Genomic DNA, 17,170 nt, shown 5'->3' on the forward strand with positions numbered 1-17,170 from the left:
CACTAAAACTCTTCATTTTTTTCAAGTTTTTGCTCGGATGAAACACATGTGTTATGGTTAAAAAATAATGGTTGAGATTTAATTAATCAAATCAAAGTTCTAACCATAGTTAGAATAATAAATTTTTCCTTTATCAGTTTTTTACTTTTTGGATAATTCTTTTTTCCCCTATATTTATAAACTTTCGATTATTAGTTTTTTTGTATTTCAAGTAAATTTCATCTCCTTTCATTTTTTTCTTTAAATATTCTTTAAGTTTTGTGAAGTTCAATGACAGAGATTTTAGAAGTATCAAAATATGTTTCAGGTTGGACAAAATGGTAGTTGTGCAGGGTGGGTAAAAATTATAGTTATCCGATTGATTAGCCCATTTTAAATGAGTAGGTTATCCAATCATTTAAAAATAGATCAAATATGGGTCAATTCATATTATTAATCATAAAATATGGACAATCCATTAGTATTCACCAATTGCACACCCTTAAAGTATGTTTAGGGTGTGTTTGATATGAAGAAAAATATTTTAAAAATATTGTTCAATTTTTTCATATTTAATTGACTTAAATATTTAAAAAAATATTTTTTAAATGAACTCATTTTCTCATAATTTAACAAAAATGACTTCCATACATAAAAGTAAGGGGAAAAAAAATTCTTAAATCAGAAAAATACTTTTCAAAAGTTTCCTTAAATCATTGAAAAAAAATTTCAAAATTTTTCTTAAACGTCACCACCCGAAATTCGACTCCAACTCGACCTTGACCTGACTTTCGGCCCTAATTCAAGACCCGGATTTGACCTCCTGACCATCACTCAAGACCACACATGATTTTTTTTTTTTATGCCAAACACACTCTAAAAGGAGAAAAAGAACAAGAAAAAATGTCTTGTAATCTGAATTACTTATTTCTTTACATAATATGAAGTATCCATATTATCCAGTTTTATCCATGTCAAATACGAATAGGGTCAAATATTTTATTCATTTTCATTTAACTCATTTCGACCAATCTGCCCATTTGCTATCCCTAGTTATGCTTAGTCATATCCGTAGGAAATTAGTCCAATTAGCTTCATAACAAAAATATATCAGAAGATATGTACGATAAGTTAATATATGTATAGTTTTGTACATCTCCAAATCCTATTGATAAACAGTATACACCTTCTCTTTCGCATCCACAGGTAGATATATAATTGAACACATAGAGAAGCTAAGATTACACATAATTCATATTTGCTTATGCTTGGCTGAATTTTGCAGCTAAATGGAAAAACAACACATATTGACCAAGTACTATTAGATTAATGTAAGCTATAACAAATTTATTAGTTTGATTAAAATTTACAATACTAGAGTATATAACACGTCCCTCATCAAGCAGATTATTCTGGTTTTGGTTCACCTCATTTTGAGGTAATGTTAAACCTTAGAAATGTGTCTTTTAAAATACACCGTGATCAAGAATTTTAAGGAGTTTGTCTAGTTGCATATCTATTTTCCATCTGCAATGCAGCTAGTATCCACGATATAATCCGTCATAAGTTTTTTATTAGAATCATCCACCATCTGCAAAATCCAAAGGTAGTAGCTACAAGCTAAGTAAGAATGAAAAAGATAACCGATATCAATGTACTTAGCAACTTGAAAGATAGACAAGTAATGGTACATGCAACAGATTAAATTGCACTGATTATGAAAAATAACATTTAGTTTGTTAGTGTGGATCAGATATAGAAGGGGAGCCTTGGAGTAACTGGTAAAGTTGCTGCCATGTGACCAGGAGGTCACGGGTTCAAGCCTTGGAAACAGCCTCTGGCAGAAATGCAAGGCAAGGCTGCGTACAATAGACCCTTGTGGTCAGGCCCTTCCCCGGACCCCGCGCATAGCGGGAGCTTTAGTGCACCGGGCTGCCCTTTTTTAGTGTGGATCAGATATAAGATAAATCCATGATCTTTTAATTTACCTTTGATGCTAGGCGCTTCAAATTATCCCACTCAAAGTCGTCCTTACAGTATGTTGATCGAACCTTTATTAAAATATAACTAATTCAGTTTGATTATCATAAATTGATATCATGAATATGGGAAAAGAGAAAAAGCTAGAGAGTAAGCCAACCTCTAAAATGCGCAAAGCTGGACGAAGAAGCCAATGAATTTTCCCACAGATTCGAGCAAACATTATCAGAAATAGTCACTTTGTTAAAGATATAATTTAAGTAAACAGAAGTGTACCATATCTAACAACTTACTCTTTTAAACGATGCTTACACATTTTAACGTGATTTCAGAGATGTGCTAAAGTTGATAGAGTACATGTACAATTCTTGAATTACATAACCAGAAATCTTAAATACTTGCAAGTAAAATTGGAAAATTGTTGATGTACCTAGATTTTTATGTCTTGGGGATTCCCTCATCAAATCCGCGCAAAACTTATCCCCATCACTCAATGAATGCTTATCCAGAAACTCCCTCAGCTCCTCGTACGCCTCAGGATTGTAGCTCTGCTATGTGAAATTATGGTTAATAACTAATTTTAACAAGATTTAACAACTATATACCTGTCGATCAATGCAAATAGTTTTTTTTTTAAAACTATTAGTGCATTTAAACCCCTTTAACAGGTAACTTGACTTATTTTTCTGGTTACTAATCTCACTTTTTATGACAGTTATCTATCGTTATCCTTTAGGTGATTTGATAAAGAAAATTTCAATATTTACATTGCCTATCCATGAAATTTTAACTTTAAAAAGTATACTTCATATTTGGTCTATATCCTTTTTATCTGTCTTTTAGGGATACAGAGACAAGTTAATGAGATACTTTGTTCTGTAACTATTTGCTAATTAAGTAGGAGACAATGAACCTCAAGCTGTGCAGCAACAATTTTAACAGCAATAAAATTGAAAAAGTGGTGTAGATGTTGGGCTGCTGTGGATTCTGGTGATTTCCCAAATCCTGCATTAGTCAAACATAGATGTTATGTACTAAAGATAAAAGTAAAGGAGGATACAGTACATATGTGTAAGAGTCCATTAAAATTACAATTAAAAGTATATATGAGCCCATAATTTTAAAAATACAATTAATTCGATGCTAAGAATATTGAATTGATAGAGTTTAAATCCTGAATTCGTCTACTGTGTTAATAAGTTAACCCAAACACGGATGAATGGGAAAAAGAAAAGCTTAAATCTGAAAATTGTAGGAGAAGAAAAGGTAATAGTGATTACATACCAGGGACATACATCTTGTGACACTGGAAACGAGTAGATTGACAAGTTCTCTGTTTCCATGGTTTGAATAGATAAGCTTTGTTTTCTGTTTGAAGTGTTGAAGGGAATAAGGAGAGCTGGGAAAATACAATTGCTGTACTGGAGTACTCCATTGATACCTCTTGTGCTAGATTGTTTTGTTTGGTAACTAAGCAGAGAGTATTAAAATCATGTTGATTTTCTCTAGCCAGTGGTCCTGATGAAGAAAATCCTAGAAAAAATGAATAAGGAAAAAATAAAAAGAAATATCTCTGATCCTTTGCATAAATATCTCCTTCTCATGCAAAGATGAATTGTGGATCCCATTCTATCCAATGCACAATCCATATTCTTCTCATATTAATTAGGGCTCGTTTGGTGGGAGAGATCAGAAATAATTAATTCAGAATTAATTTTAGAATGAGTTTTTCCATGTTTAGTTGAGATCAGTGTTTTAAAAAACATTTTCGGGGCGAGTCTTGGGCGAGCCTTGAGGCGGGGCGTGTTTTTGGGGCGCAAATTGAAGACGTAGATTCATAGGGCGTAAGTCCTAGAATTTGGGGTGTAAGCCCCGGGCATAAAAACATAATTTTTGTTTTTGCTTTTAATCCATTTTTGCTTTAAATCATTTTTTTAATAATTATTGGTGTAATGATATTTATATTTTATGTTATCATATTTTTTCAGGTTGTAGTGATTTATTCTAAAATGTATAAATAAACTCGTATACAAAATAACAATGCTATAAATAATTTTTTAATAATCGTGTCTGAAATTGATAGGATAGATCTTTCATAACACTATGTTCCTGAAACAACTTTATTTATTTTTTATCATTACTCTTACACTTTTTATCTTTCTTTAAAATATATAAATAATAATCAGTGCAAATAATAATTGAGGGTGAGAAAAACTAGTAAAAATGAAGATGAATGATAATTTTATCTTAAAGATTATTTTGGCTATTATCATTTTTTTTTGTGTTGTTAGTTTTTACCTTTCTCAAATAGTAATTATAATACTTTTTTTCTATATTATTAAATATGAATACCGTTCTCAAATAATAATTGTGTATTTTTTTTATATTAGTCGTTATTTATTAAAACTTACATGTAAAATCATTGAAAGTTTTACTTTTGCTTATTTTCTAAGTAATAAAATTATAAAATTGAATATACATGAGATTTACACCCCGTAGATCCATGGAATTTACGCCCCGTGTCTCGAGGCTTACGCCTTGTCCCGTGTTGCATAAAACACCTCGCCTTATGCCCCCGCATTTTAAAACACTGGTTGAGATAAAATTATCGGATAACTTATCATGTGATTAGTGATTCTTGATCCTGAGATAACTAATCACAAAATAGTTAATCCCAGAATAACTTGTTACCCAATCGAATGAGATTGTTGGTCCAGGGTTACAACTTGCATGCCCCCAAAGAGTTTAATTAAATTTTTCTCGTAATAAAATACTTCTCTTTATGAAGCCCGACGTATCCGCCGCTACTGCTTTCTGCCATATGGGTTCAATTTCATGATGTTATTATCAAACTCCATTTATTGAATTTGGTCTAGAATCATTGAATTGCCTTTAAACAAGACTATATGGTGGTGGATTTGCTAATGAGTTAACGAGTTCGGTCAAATCCACTGTTTCGGAATTAAACTAATATGCAAAAAATAAGTATTAATAGAGTTAAACATGTATTTCAAAATCTACTACACCAGTACTCATGTATATGCAGTAGGGCTGTACAGGGCAAACCGATAAACCGCACCAAACCGACAAACCGAACCAAACCGGAAAAAAAATCTGACTAGTGGTTTGGTTTGACTTGGTTTGGTGTTTGAAAAAAAAACCCCGACCATTATAGGGTTGGTTTGGTTTTAACTAAAAAAAGTCAAACCGAACCCAAACCGACCCGATTATAGATATACTAATTTTAAATTATGTTATACATAAAAATATTTATTAAAATGTAATTTATAAATATTTTTTAAATTTTTTTCATAATTTTTGTTTTCTTTCTTACATTTAGATTTGGACTTGAGAAACCCATCTAAATAATATACAAAAATAGTCCATCTTATAAAGTTATATTATAAAGTTAAAACTTCAAACAGTGTTCTGCGTCTATCTTATATATTGATATTTTGTACTAGAACTCTTTTTAAGAAGCACTGCTCTGTGCTTTTTAGTAGATACTATGAAAAATCCGAAAAATTCGAAAAAACCCGAGAAACCCGAAAAAACCCGAAAAACCCGAAAAAAATTGATATAAAAAAACCTGACTTTTATTGGTTTGGTTTGGTTTATAGATTTAATAACCCGACACAAATGGTTTGGTTTGGTTTGTAAAAAATCCAAACCAACTCGGTCCATGTACACCCCTAATATGCAGTATGCTTATATGTGAATGGACAAACATAAAAAGAAGAAGAAAAAATTAGAAAGAAAGAAAGAGGGGTCATTTTCATTGTCTGCTTGACCGCACCAGCAATACAAATTCACACATACCTCACGACGAATCTAATTTTTTTAGAATAGGGATGTACCACTGAAAAAATCAGAGCAAAAAATATATTTAGTAGGAATTGATCCTAGTCTTCTACGGAAATAACTCAACATTGCACTATTTAGTCTTCTTGTACCATGAGTGTTAATAGATAATATTATCGTATTAATTTTAAAAAAAATATATATAAAATATCTAGTTTTATGGAGAGACCACGATGTCACGTGCCCCATTTTTTGCCAGTAAATTCGCCCCTGCCTGTCCGGACTCATATTTTCACATTCCAAGAATCCAAAATTGAATATGGTGACAGAGAGTTTGCAATTGGATATTTTATACCTTCTAAACTCCTGTTAGAATAAGCATCAAGTACTAAGATGAAGCAAAATGGCAAATGAACAAAACGAGATAATAATATTTATTTGAAGACGGCAACATTTTGTTATATCATTTGTCATATTATTCTATAACTACTCCCTTTTCTTGTATCTCCTTTGATCCTCTCATAATAATGAATATCAGAGCAAAAACCATAGACCTTATTAGTTTTTTTCTCTTAATTTTCAATGGTGAAGGCAAGTCATGTGGAAATGGTTGTGACATGGCTATAGCTTCGTACCATATTTGGCCAGGAGCTAATTTAACTTACATTAGTCACATATTCAACCTAACAATTCCAGTTATTCTTAAAGACAATCCTCAAATTACAAACCAAGATAGTATCACTAGTGACACGAGGATTAATGTCCCATTTTCTTGTGACTGCTTAAATGGTGATTTTTTGGGACATACTTTTGTGTACAAAACTGTGTTTGGTGACACGTACAAAAGAATTGCCACTATGGCCTTTGCAAACCTTACAACGGAGTATTGGCTCAAACGGGTCAACAATTATGACCCGACCAGCATACCGGATTATGCAATGATCAACGTGACAGTGAATTGCTCGTGTGGCGACGGACAAGTGTCCGACGATTATGGGTTGTTCGCCACGTATCCTATTCGTCCGGGAGAGAACTTGTCCACGGTGGCCGTGGGGTCGGGAGTGCCAGCTGAGTTGCTGGAGAAGTTCAATCCGGGTTTGGATTTTGGTTCCGGGTCGGGAATAGTGTTTGTGCCGGCAAGAGGTTAGTGACTAGTGTTTTTGTTGTTCATTTGAGTTGGAACTAATCAAGACCTTGAACGTTATTAGTATTTCAAGTTGGACCAACGCAAGCAGAAGACTAGAAGTCAGGAATTCAGGAAATTCTTTTAAGTCTTAATATACAGAAGGGTGGCAAACAACGGGTCGAGTTGGATATGTGCTAGTTAAAAATGAGTCAGATAAAAACGGATAAAATACCTAATCCAATCCGATCCATATTTGATATAAAGAAATAAGTAGTTTTAGATTACAAGGTTTTTTTGGAAAATATTTTCATATATTTTTTTTGGAAAATGAGTGAACCTGAGTAGAGGTCGCGAGCACTGAGCAGAGTGCTGACTTAGTATATTCTCTTCTTACCCCTTTTTCTTTCAAATTGTCATTGCAGATGCACAGGGAAATTTTCCACCATTTAAGACAAGGTATTGTCAAAACTTAAGATTCTTTTGATTTCTGCTCAGTATTTTTCTGTCTATGATAGTTACTCAACAATCAACATGATTCTATCTGGCTTTGTTTTGCAGGTCAAGAGGTTGGCTCTTTTGCTTTCTGCTCTGATGCGATATACTCAATAAGTTCAAACGTGGAGTAGGACAATTGTTATGGTATTACCATCGCTTACTAAATGATGTCATTCGCCAGGACTTTCACGTGGAGCAATTGCTGGCATAACAGTGGCAGTAATTGTTGGGGCTACCTTCTTTGCAGTTTGCCTTTATTTCGTATTTTATAGGAGCAAGCAAATAGAAGAGGAATCATTTCTCCAAGGGTCATCTGATGAACATTTCAAGGAGAACTTCCGTGAGTAGTTCATTTTGTGTTGTATCCTTTCCCCGATGAAAAGATAAAAGTTTCTTCTTGAAATAGATTGATTTCAACAAAATTGTCTTAACTAGTGATGCAGCGAGTTTCTGCCTTTTCATGTTTCTTGTTCCTCTTGTTTAGTTCCATGAATAATCATCATGTTCACTGTAAATAAGCCTTAATTATTCTCCTGCATACTTTTCTGAAAGCGTTTTATACTTAAGCCGAATGTACCTATTAAATCATAATAATAACAATTGATGAATGACCGTCTTCATAGCCCTGTATTCAGTATGGTTTAATGAAATCCTTAATGCATCAGGTCCTCCGAATTTGGAGAAAATTACAGAATCAGGTCCTTTTTTTGGTGTTATTTCACCAAGGCCGACGGGGATCACAGTGGATAAATCAGTGGAATTTTCATACGAGGAACTCGCTAAGGCTACAAATAACTTCAGCATGGAAAATAAGATTGGTCAAGGTGGCTTTGGATTAGTCTTTTATGGAATGTTAAAAGGCGAGGTTTGTGGATATTTCTTATCATAGTATTTGAAGTAAACACTTAAATAATCCTACTACTGGTTGGTAAATACTTTTATTTGTCCATGTCTTCTCCATTCACGATACCAGTATAGGGCTAACAGCGAAAAGCGTAGCAACTATTATTAATCAGTAGTGAGCATGAAACAGTGTAGCTTAAAGGTGTTGAGTTCTAAATGAAAAAGATAAATCTATGGTTACTAAAACATCCGAGGTTTATATGCAAGGTTATATGAGTTTTAATTATGGTTGTTTTAGTAACCAAAGCAGCATATAAATAGGTCATGGAGGCTGCTAATCTTAGTTTAGCCACTGAATGAAACATGAGGCTATTCAATGATTTAGCTGAACAAAACACATTTAAATTAGACGATGATGTATCTTTCGCCTTTTCCTAGTTCTTTAGCTTAGGCCTTCTTCTGACTTGAATGCAGAGGGCAGCAATTAAGAAAATGGATATGCAAGCATCGAAAGAATTCTTTGCTGAGTTGAAAGTCTTAACGCATGTTCATCACTTGAACTTGGTAAGATTGTTCTTGTAATGAATGAGAATATGAGCATTTCCTGTATTTTCATTTATTTCGCATGTGCCTTCTTGCAATAAGCTAAGCTCTTTGTCATTCCATTGAAATGTCAGTAATACAGAACTTTCTCCTCCAATGTTAAAGGTCAAAAGATACTTGTTCTGATTGTGAGACCATGAGATGGCATTTTATTTATAAAATCCATTGCAGGTACGCTTGATTGGATATTGTGTTGAAGGGTATTTATTCTTAGTTTATGAATACATTGAAAATGGAAACCTTGGTGAACACTTGCGTGGATCAAGTAAGTGAAATTCTACTACTTTTGTGAAATGCCGTGCAAACCATGTACTATAAGTCTATAATCACGGTGCTGCATTTTTTTTTCCCTTTTCTAAATTCATCTCGACCTTTGACTTTCAGGCCGGAATCCATTGTCGTGGTCTACCAGGGTGCAAATTGCTCTTGATGCAGCCAGAGGACTCGAATACATCCATGAGCACACTGTTCCTTTATATATCCACCGCGATATTAAATCTGCTAATATTTTGATTGACAAAGACTTTCGTGCAAAGGTTGTGAAAATTGTGGTTTTTAAACCAAAGATCAAATGTTTGACATATAATATCTTTATCTTTTGCAGGTAGCAGACTTTGGACTTACAAAGCTAACTGAAGTTGGAAGTACCTCTTTCCATACACGCCTTGTGGGTACTTTTGGTTACATGCCTCCAGAGTAAGCGTCAGATTCTAGGTGGCATTAGGTGGTATTAAATAACTGTGTTTTCCAGATTCTATATGCTATCATGATAACAGGAGTGCTTCTATCTGCTAAAATATCTATTGGATAGCATAGTTGTCGATAGGAATTTTCTGATTTGTTTGTGCATTGGATAGGAAATTTTCTGATTTGTTTGTGCATTGGACTTCCCTTTTTATTATATTCTGTAGTTCCTGTTTTAAAGGGCCTTGCAAAACAGGTATGCGCAGTATGGTGATGTTTCCCCTAAAGTTGATGTCTACGCTTTTGGAGTAGTGCTTTACGAGCTAATATCTGCTAAAGAAGCTATTGTCAAGACGAATGAAGTTATAACTGAATCAATGGGACTTGTTGCTTTGGTACTCTATGTCACCATCTTGTTTTACCTAAATATTTCAGCCTGTAAACTACTAAGAGAATTCTGTTTTATTTTGCAGTTTGAGGATGTTCTTCACCAGAGGAGTGCTAGAGAAGGGTTATGCAAAGTGATTGATCCCAACCTCGGAGATGACTATCCATTAGATTCAGTCTGCAAGGTAGAGTGGCACTGTGCTCATGTTAAAAAATGAACGTCTTTCGCTTATGTAAATTAGCTGGTTATTTCATTTGCAGGTAGCTCAGCTTGCCAAGGCTTGCACACATGAAAATCCTCAGTTGAGACCTAGCATGAGGTCCATTGTTGTAGCATTAATGACTCTATCATCCTCAACTGAGGATTGGGATATTGGCTCCTTATATGAAAACCAAGGCCTTGTCCATCTCATGTCAGGAAGATAACCGTAGCAGCTTCTGTTCATTCAAGCATCAACCTCATGTGCTTGGAAGTATTATCTGTTTATATATATACTCTTAAGAGTATTTTAACTCTTTTTTAAAACTTTTCATCTTTAGTACTTTCTGTAATTCTTTTTCTTTGTTTTGTAAAGGTTTAAGTTTTTTCAAGCAGAGGAGGTTTGGAAATTAGAACTTGATCACATGTGTACAACCTTTTTTCCATTACCTCCCCTGTCTATCCGCAACTCATAGATGGTTGCTTGATTATATCCTCTGGAGACCTAGCGAATACGAGTCTTTATAGGGCAATTATTCTAGCATTTGAGTCCAAAATGAATCATTTACCGATGGACCACCAACTAAGCCAATATCTCTCATCTACATCTAAAGTCTGAACAACATCATTCCAAATAATTGCCACCTACTGGTTTTCTATGCCAATACAATTATTTAACTTCCATTCTTTGACTGAATTTCAATTATCATTTTTTCTGTGTGTATAATTTATTGCAAGATTTCCAGTTGTAACTTGTAAAATAAGTAGGTTATCTGCCATTGCACGTTTCTCCTTCCCTTTGAACCCGCCGGGGTCAAAATTATTTGTCTTTTTTATTAACTTGATGTAGAAGAAACAACAAACAAACACAAATGATTGTGTCATTATACCCCTCTGGCAAGCAACAAATAAAATATGATGGTTCCTAGCCCTAATTTTGTAAATGCTTCATAGGATTATACTTGATCCAGGTGTAATCTTCAACAAAAAAATTTCTTCTTTGTTTTATCTCTTGGCATGCCATATTTGATGCAATCTTGACTTTGATGGCATGAAATGTTAAAAACTCTTTTTACTATATTAATGTTACCAAAAATTAACTCCATCCATGTGAGCGTTTATGTTTGGTTCCTAGCTAGTCAAGATAAAGGACAAAGTCATTCGTTAGGTGATGACCAACTTTAAAAATAATACACACTATATATTATCATGAAACTATAATAGATAATTGGTTGGAATGTGCACTTTCAACTACGTGTTCAACACCAATGTGGGACTCAGAAGTTTTAATAAAGGGATTTGAAAAAAAATGCAAAAAAAAAAGCTAGAAGCTGCCCTATGGTAATAAGGGGATTGAATAGTTTTTTTATATATATATATATATGCAAAAATAAATTATATTTTATTCTACTGACAAAGCATAATTTTGGAACTAAAAAGCTTTAATTAAACCCTTTTTCTTACCTTTTAGCTCAGACATGCTCTTGTGTATTGTCAAATGAATAAAATATTCATGATGAAATGTAAAAAATTATATAATTGATTCTAACAAATTTAGGTTTGACCGTTGATTGTTATTGAACGTTACTAAAACAAGTTTAGAATATGTGTATTGGCATCATGACATGCAGTGCATGGCTTTTTTGCACTGGCCATCTAGTTAAGTTGACTTACAGTGTCTTTATAAGAAGCATTATGTCTTTATAATAGTATGTACTGATTGTATAAAAATTCTTCATATTTTCAGTAATATAAACTTAAATCCTACCAAAATTACCTAAACACAAACCAAGACTTTGATAGGGAGATCGCGGGGGCCCAAAAGATTTGGCATGTTTCAACATCCATGGCTAAGAGCCAAGTGCATATTAAGAGTCAAATAAGCCAATCATAGTGATGTGTTGACTACAAGGGCCAACTAATGGAACCCAAAAATATATTGCTAAAATATCTCTTTCTGCATTTCCAGGAAATTCCTTGCTCTAGCATTCTCTGTCTCCCACTTAAAGTAATGCAAAATTCAAAGAAACTATTTTGTCTCTTGGACAAGCCATGTTGAAAAAGTTGAAAACTGAAGCTGTCAATTGTCAACTCACACAAACCATAATACATCCATTGGCATCTTTCCCATCCTTACCAGCAATTCCCCACCAGTAACTTACATTCAAGATTCTAAAAAGAGTTCAAAAAATCTCAAACCATTTCTCAACAAGTACAGAGTTGAAAATCAGATGTTTTTTCAAGAAAATAGAAGGATTGAATTAGTTTTAGGCCTTTTAGTGTTAAACATTCTATGGGTGGGGGCTAAATCCCAGTGTAGTGATGATTGTGATGCATTAGCATCATTTTATGTATGGAATGGTGCAAATCTCACATTTATATCTAATACTTTTTCAACCACCATCAAGAATATTCTTAGTTATAATCCTCAGATAACCAATCCAAATATTATTCAAACCCAAAGCAGAGTTAATGTTCCCTTCTCATGTAGCTGTATTGATGGGAAATTCATGGGCCATCACTTTGGTGTGCAGGTCAAGACTAGAACTACTTATCCAAGAATCGCTCGTCTTTATTGTTCGAACCTTACAACAGTTGAAAAGTTGCAGGAGTCTAACAGTTATGATCCTAACAATGTTCCTGTAAATTCTATAGTAAACGTTACTGTGAACTGCTCTTGTGGGAATAGTCATGTGTCAAAAGATTATGGACTATTTATAACTTATCCTCTTCGCCCCGACCAGACTTTGGTTACAGTAGCCAATGATTTTAATCTACCACAGAAATTGTTGGAAGACTATAATCCTGAAGCAAATTTCAGCAGGGGAAGTGGTCTGGTTTTCATTCCTGGAAAAGGTAATTTATCTCTTTACCGAGGCTTCTATACTCATAATCTTAACATATTTTAGTTACAATCAGTTGAATTTGGATGAGTTTCTACAGAAAGCTATGCAGAAGCATTAAAAGGGAACCATGTTCATTGTCTATTATAAAGGGAAGGAACAATTTTGCATACTACAAGCATAGCCAATTTTCGGATGATTTGACATGTATGACAAATAAGTAGAAAGCTTGGGATTGTCACTTGAATATCTGTTACTATATGCCAATTGTTGGATGATGTTATAGTTTTTTTCTTTTAAATCTCTATTTCTGAAATGTATTGCAGATCAAAATGGAACTTATCCACCATTAAGGACTTCTACAAGGTATTCTCCAAGCCCAATGAGCTCCTGATCATTTCTTGAATGCTATACCATTGGTAGCTAATATATTGGTTTCTTGCTTTTCACAGCTCAAAAGGTTGGCTTTATTTTACTGCGACAGTGGCATCGTTTTCAACTTATCAAGTCTGAGGTATCAAAACAGCTCTGAATGTGATTGAAATCTACTAACACAGTGTTATTGACAGGATTCTCAGGGGGAGCAATAGCTGGCATATCGGTTGCAGCAGTTTTTGTACCAGCCCTTTTAGCGGCTTGCCTGTATCTTATCTTTTATAGAGGCAGGAAAACGGAGGAAGATTCAATTCTTCACTTGGAACCTCACAAACACAGTAGTAATAAGCATGTTCCTGGTAATTTTATTGTATTGAATCTACTGTTGTATGCTTAATTACCCGTCAAACTCTATGGTGGGAATTCCTGTTGTTTCTTGTTTCTCATTTCTCTTGCCTTAGGCATGAGGAAATCATCATCATAATGACTTGTTAAAGATATTACTCCATTTTTCATTTGTTAAGAAATATAAGCTTCCTGCAATTGATCCTGGTTAATGATAAAATTATGTCAACTGTTCTGTGGAAGCAATGTTTTGGTTCATCCTTAGAATAAACCTTTAATTTCTTTAAATGACTCAGGTCATGCAAATTTTGAACATTCTTCAGAAGGGGGAACTCTTAAAAAGGGCGCTTCTCCAGTGGTCCCAAGGATTGCTGTGGATAAATCTGTAGAATTTTCATATGATGAACTTGCTAATGCCAGTGACAACTTCAGCACAGCCTACAAGATTGGCCAAGGTGGTTTTGCATCTGTTTTTTATGGAGAGTTAAGAGGCAAGGTTCGTTGTTACTCTTGTTAGATTTAAATGCTTAGCAATTATTCGGATACTCTGATTGATCATCGACTTAGTTTTAGCTGCTTTATCATGTCACTGTTGCACCATTCACATATTTGTCTTGACTCAGCAGTCATTTCTTTTCCATAGTAAAAATTACTCATGCTACTAATCTCCTTTGTCTCAATAAAATGCAGAAAGCTGCTATCAAGAAGATGGATATGCAAGCAACTAAAGAGTTCCTTGCTGAATTGAAGGTTTTGACACATGTTCATCATTTGAACTTGGTAAATTCATTACTCATACTGATATACTATCTTTTCTTCCTTAATTATAACCTCTCTGGCACCTGCTCTGAGTCTATGGTAAAAAATGTTCGTCATGGTTTGTTAAACTTACAAACTTCGGCAATCTTTTAACTTATTTGTTATGTAATTTTCAGGTACGTTTGATAGGATATTGCATTGAAGGATCCTTGTTCTTAGTGTATGAATACATTGAAAATGGAAACCTAAGCCAACATTTGCGCGGTTTAGGTAAGTTCAGTTCTCATTACAAGAAAACTTCATGCTGACATAATTTTCGAATCTCTGATAGTTCCATATCCATCTTGTACTATTCAGTTCCAGATAAGGCACCATTGCCATGGTCTACCAGGGTGAAAATTGCTCTGGATGCAGCTAGAGGCCTAGAGTACATCCACGAACACACTGTTCCTGTTTACATCCATCGCGACATTAAATCAGCCAACATTTTGATCGACAAAAACTTCCGTGCAAAGGTATGAGAGTTCCAATACTAGAACTATGAAACCAAAAACCATGTGTACTAATTCATTTGAAGGTAATTATCTTTTTCCTTGCAGGTTGCTGACTTTGGACTCACAAAACTGATAAAAACTGAAGGTGGTTCGACGAACACTCGTCTCGTTGGTACTTTTGGTTACATGGCCCCAGAGTAAGAATTTATTTCCCTATGGTATTAGTGCTTATTCCATATCTCTGAACAAGATCAAATTATCAATTCCTACTTGCCTTATGTACAGGTATGGACAGTTTGGTGATGTTTCAATCAAAATTGATGTATATGCATTTGGGGTGGTGCTTTATGAATTAATATCTGCTAAACAAGCTATTATCAGGGCTAGTGAAATTGCTACTGAATCAAAAGGGCTTGCTGGATTGGTAGCTTTGAATCATTTCTCCACTCACCAATTTAACTCTCTAAACCACCAAAAAAGTCTAAAACTTAACTGTTAATTGGCAACATTTTTTGCAGTTTGAGGATGCGCTTAATGAGGTTGATCCTAGAGAAGGGATATGCAAATTGGTAGATCCAAAACTTGGTGATGATTATCCCCTGGATTCAGTCTGGAATGTAAGAAAATAATATATTTACAAGTGGATTAATGTTACGGGACTCATATAGCTGACCTCTACTAGTTTTGAATTTACGTGCACTCAATGATTTAATTGATTAACGTTGAGGCACGATAATATTTGACTTGGCAGGTGGCTCTTCTTGCCAAGGCTTGCACACATGAGAATCCACAATTGAGGCCAAGTATGAGATCAGTAGTAGTAGCTTTAATGACAATATTATCCTCAACTGCAGATTGGAACATTGGTGCATTTTATGAGAACCAGGGGCTTGCCCATCTCATGTCAGGAAGGTAACAAATTCCAATTGGAGTTATATTGTGTTACTATCCATCAGGAAATTAGGACCAGAAGTTTATGAGTAACACTTGTACCTTCGTTTACATCAACCATATGATACACTATAGGTACTTTTGCTATATTTTATAGAAGGGAACCATGTATATCTCTCTATTTCTCCTTTTAGTAGGTGTTTGGCCATATGATTTGGAGCTCAGTCAAATTTTGATTTAAAATCAACGTTTGTTTATGGATATGAACAAAACTTCAACTTCAATTTTAATTTTTAAATTTTTCAAAAAGTAAGACTTGAAATTCAGAATTTTTTTAAAAATATAAAATTTAACCCATAACTTTATATTTTGCAAACAAAAACCCATTATTTTAAATTTTGCAAAAAGAAATATAAAAGAATCATGCTCGACGCAAATAGTATGTATGTACCATGTGAAAGGATTATATTAAAGAATAACTAGTTACTACTATGGTTGATTTTTTTGGACCAGTGTATCTTTGTAAAGTTATGTACTTATATTTGAAAGTTTGTAATAGCATGTAAATGCAAACATTAATTTTTAAAAAAACATGGAGATTTGTTATTTATTAGTGCGCTGTCTTAGGATATTTTCTGATATCTTCTTAATGAACTGCTCCCCTCTGTTTATTTTTACTTGCCCATTATACTGAAAATACATTGTCACTTTCATATCATATCAAGAGAAGAATATATTTTTTCATATTTTATCCTTAGCATTAATTACTTATTCTCCAAATCATTTCTCAAGATCTGAGATTATATATCAATTAATATGAGTATTATTTCTTAAAAGCCGTGCAGAATTCAAAGTGAACAAGTAAAGTGCACAAAGAAAATATTTGACTTACTCTTTCAGTAATATTATATAAAAGTCACGAAAGTTTTAATAATTTTCACAAATTATGAATTTTCTAAAATACAATTGAAATTATGTCCAAAGGGTCCATAGTTTGTTTTTTTTTCTTTTTCCTTTTGTGTGTGTGTGGGTTTGGGGGGTAGTTGTTAGATATTTTGTTCCTCTTATTACATGTCATTTTATGAACAAAGATAAGGACATAATTGTTCTCCGGAAGCTGCAAGTTGTAAAGGGAAGATGACAAATAAACTGTGTAAGACAGGGTATTTTTAGATCTAATGTTTTTCCCATTATTAGTAGTCGTACTACTACTACTACAATCAGTATCAGTATTCATAAAGTAATAGGCAAGTAAACTGAACAGATTATTAGAAGGACAATTCTATTCACGAAGTATTTTATGTTCACATAATATTCAAAAAAAGACCGAGCACAAAGTAATTTATGTAAAGATCTCTTTATTAGG

At 33.8% G+C, this 17,170-nt stretch overlaps 3 protein-coding genes across 3 annotated transcripts; 2 read left to right on the forward strand and 1 right to left on the reverse strand.

Moving 5' to 3' along the window:
• Window positions 1-1,286: 1,286 nt before the first annotated feature.
• LOC129873752 (chaperonin-like RBCX protein 1, chloroplastic) lies at window positions 1,287-3,513 on the reverse strand. The gene is made up of 6 exons (XM_055948918.1): window positions 3,244-3,513; window positions 2,873-2,964; window positions 2,390-2,507; window positions 2,120-2,136; window positions 1,968-2,030; window positions 1,287-1,570 (listed from the first exon to the last, which is right to left on the reverse strand). Exons 1-6 carry the CDS (start codon window positions 3,392-3,394, stop codon window positions 1,496-1,498), a joined length of 516 nt encoding a protein of 171 aa, XP_055804893.1. The 5' UTR covers window positions 3,395-3,513; the 3' UTR covers window positions 1,287-1,495.
• A 2,759-nt stretch (window positions 3,514-6,272) lies between these two features.
• On the forward strand, window positions 6,273-10,513 carry LOC129874319 (lysM domain receptor-like kinase 3). Its single transcript, XM_055949580.1, has 12 exons — window positions 6,273-6,903; window positions 7,309-7,342; window positions 7,445-7,452; window positions 7,563-7,721; window positions 8,047-8,246; window positions 8,699-8,788; window positions 8,999-9,092; window positions 9,212-9,363; window positions 9,432-9,523; window positions 9,768-9,906; window positions 9,985-10,083; window positions 10,160-10,513. The coding sequence occupies exons 1-12, from the start codon at window positions 6,288-6,290 to the stop codon at window positions 10,322-10,324; spliced, it is 1,848 nt and encodes a 615-aa protein (XP_055805555.1). The 5' UTR covers window positions 6,273-6,287; the 3' UTR covers window positions 10,325-10,513.
• A 1,545-nt stretch (window positions 10,514-12,058) lies between these two features.
• Window positions 12,059-16,082, forward strand: LOC129874318 (chitin elicitor receptor kinase 1-like). Its single transcript, XM_055949579.1, has 12 exons — window positions 12,059-12,953; window positions 13,267-13,306; window positions 13,393-13,400; window positions 13,510-13,674; window positions 13,957-14,156; window positions 14,351-14,440; window positions 14,596-14,689; window positions 14,777-14,934; window positions 15,019-15,110; window positions 15,199-15,337; window positions 15,432-15,530; window positions 15,665-16,082. Exons 1-12 carry the CDS (start codon window positions 12,329-12,331, stop codon window positions 15,827-15,829), a joined length of 1,875 nt encoding a protein of 624 aa, XP_055805554.1. The 5' UTR covers window positions 12,059-12,328; the 3' UTR covers window positions 15,830-16,082.
• The last annotated feature ends 1,088 nt before the right edge of the window (window positions 16,083-17,170 follow it).

This window comes from Solanum dulcamara, chromosome 11 (genome assembly GCF_947179165.1).
Source record: "Solanum dulcamara chromosome 11, daSolDulc1.2, whole genome shotgun sequence".
Lineage (NCBI taxonomy): Eukaryota > Viridiplantae > Streptophyta > Magnoliopsida > Solanales > Solanaceae > Solanum > Solanum dulcamara.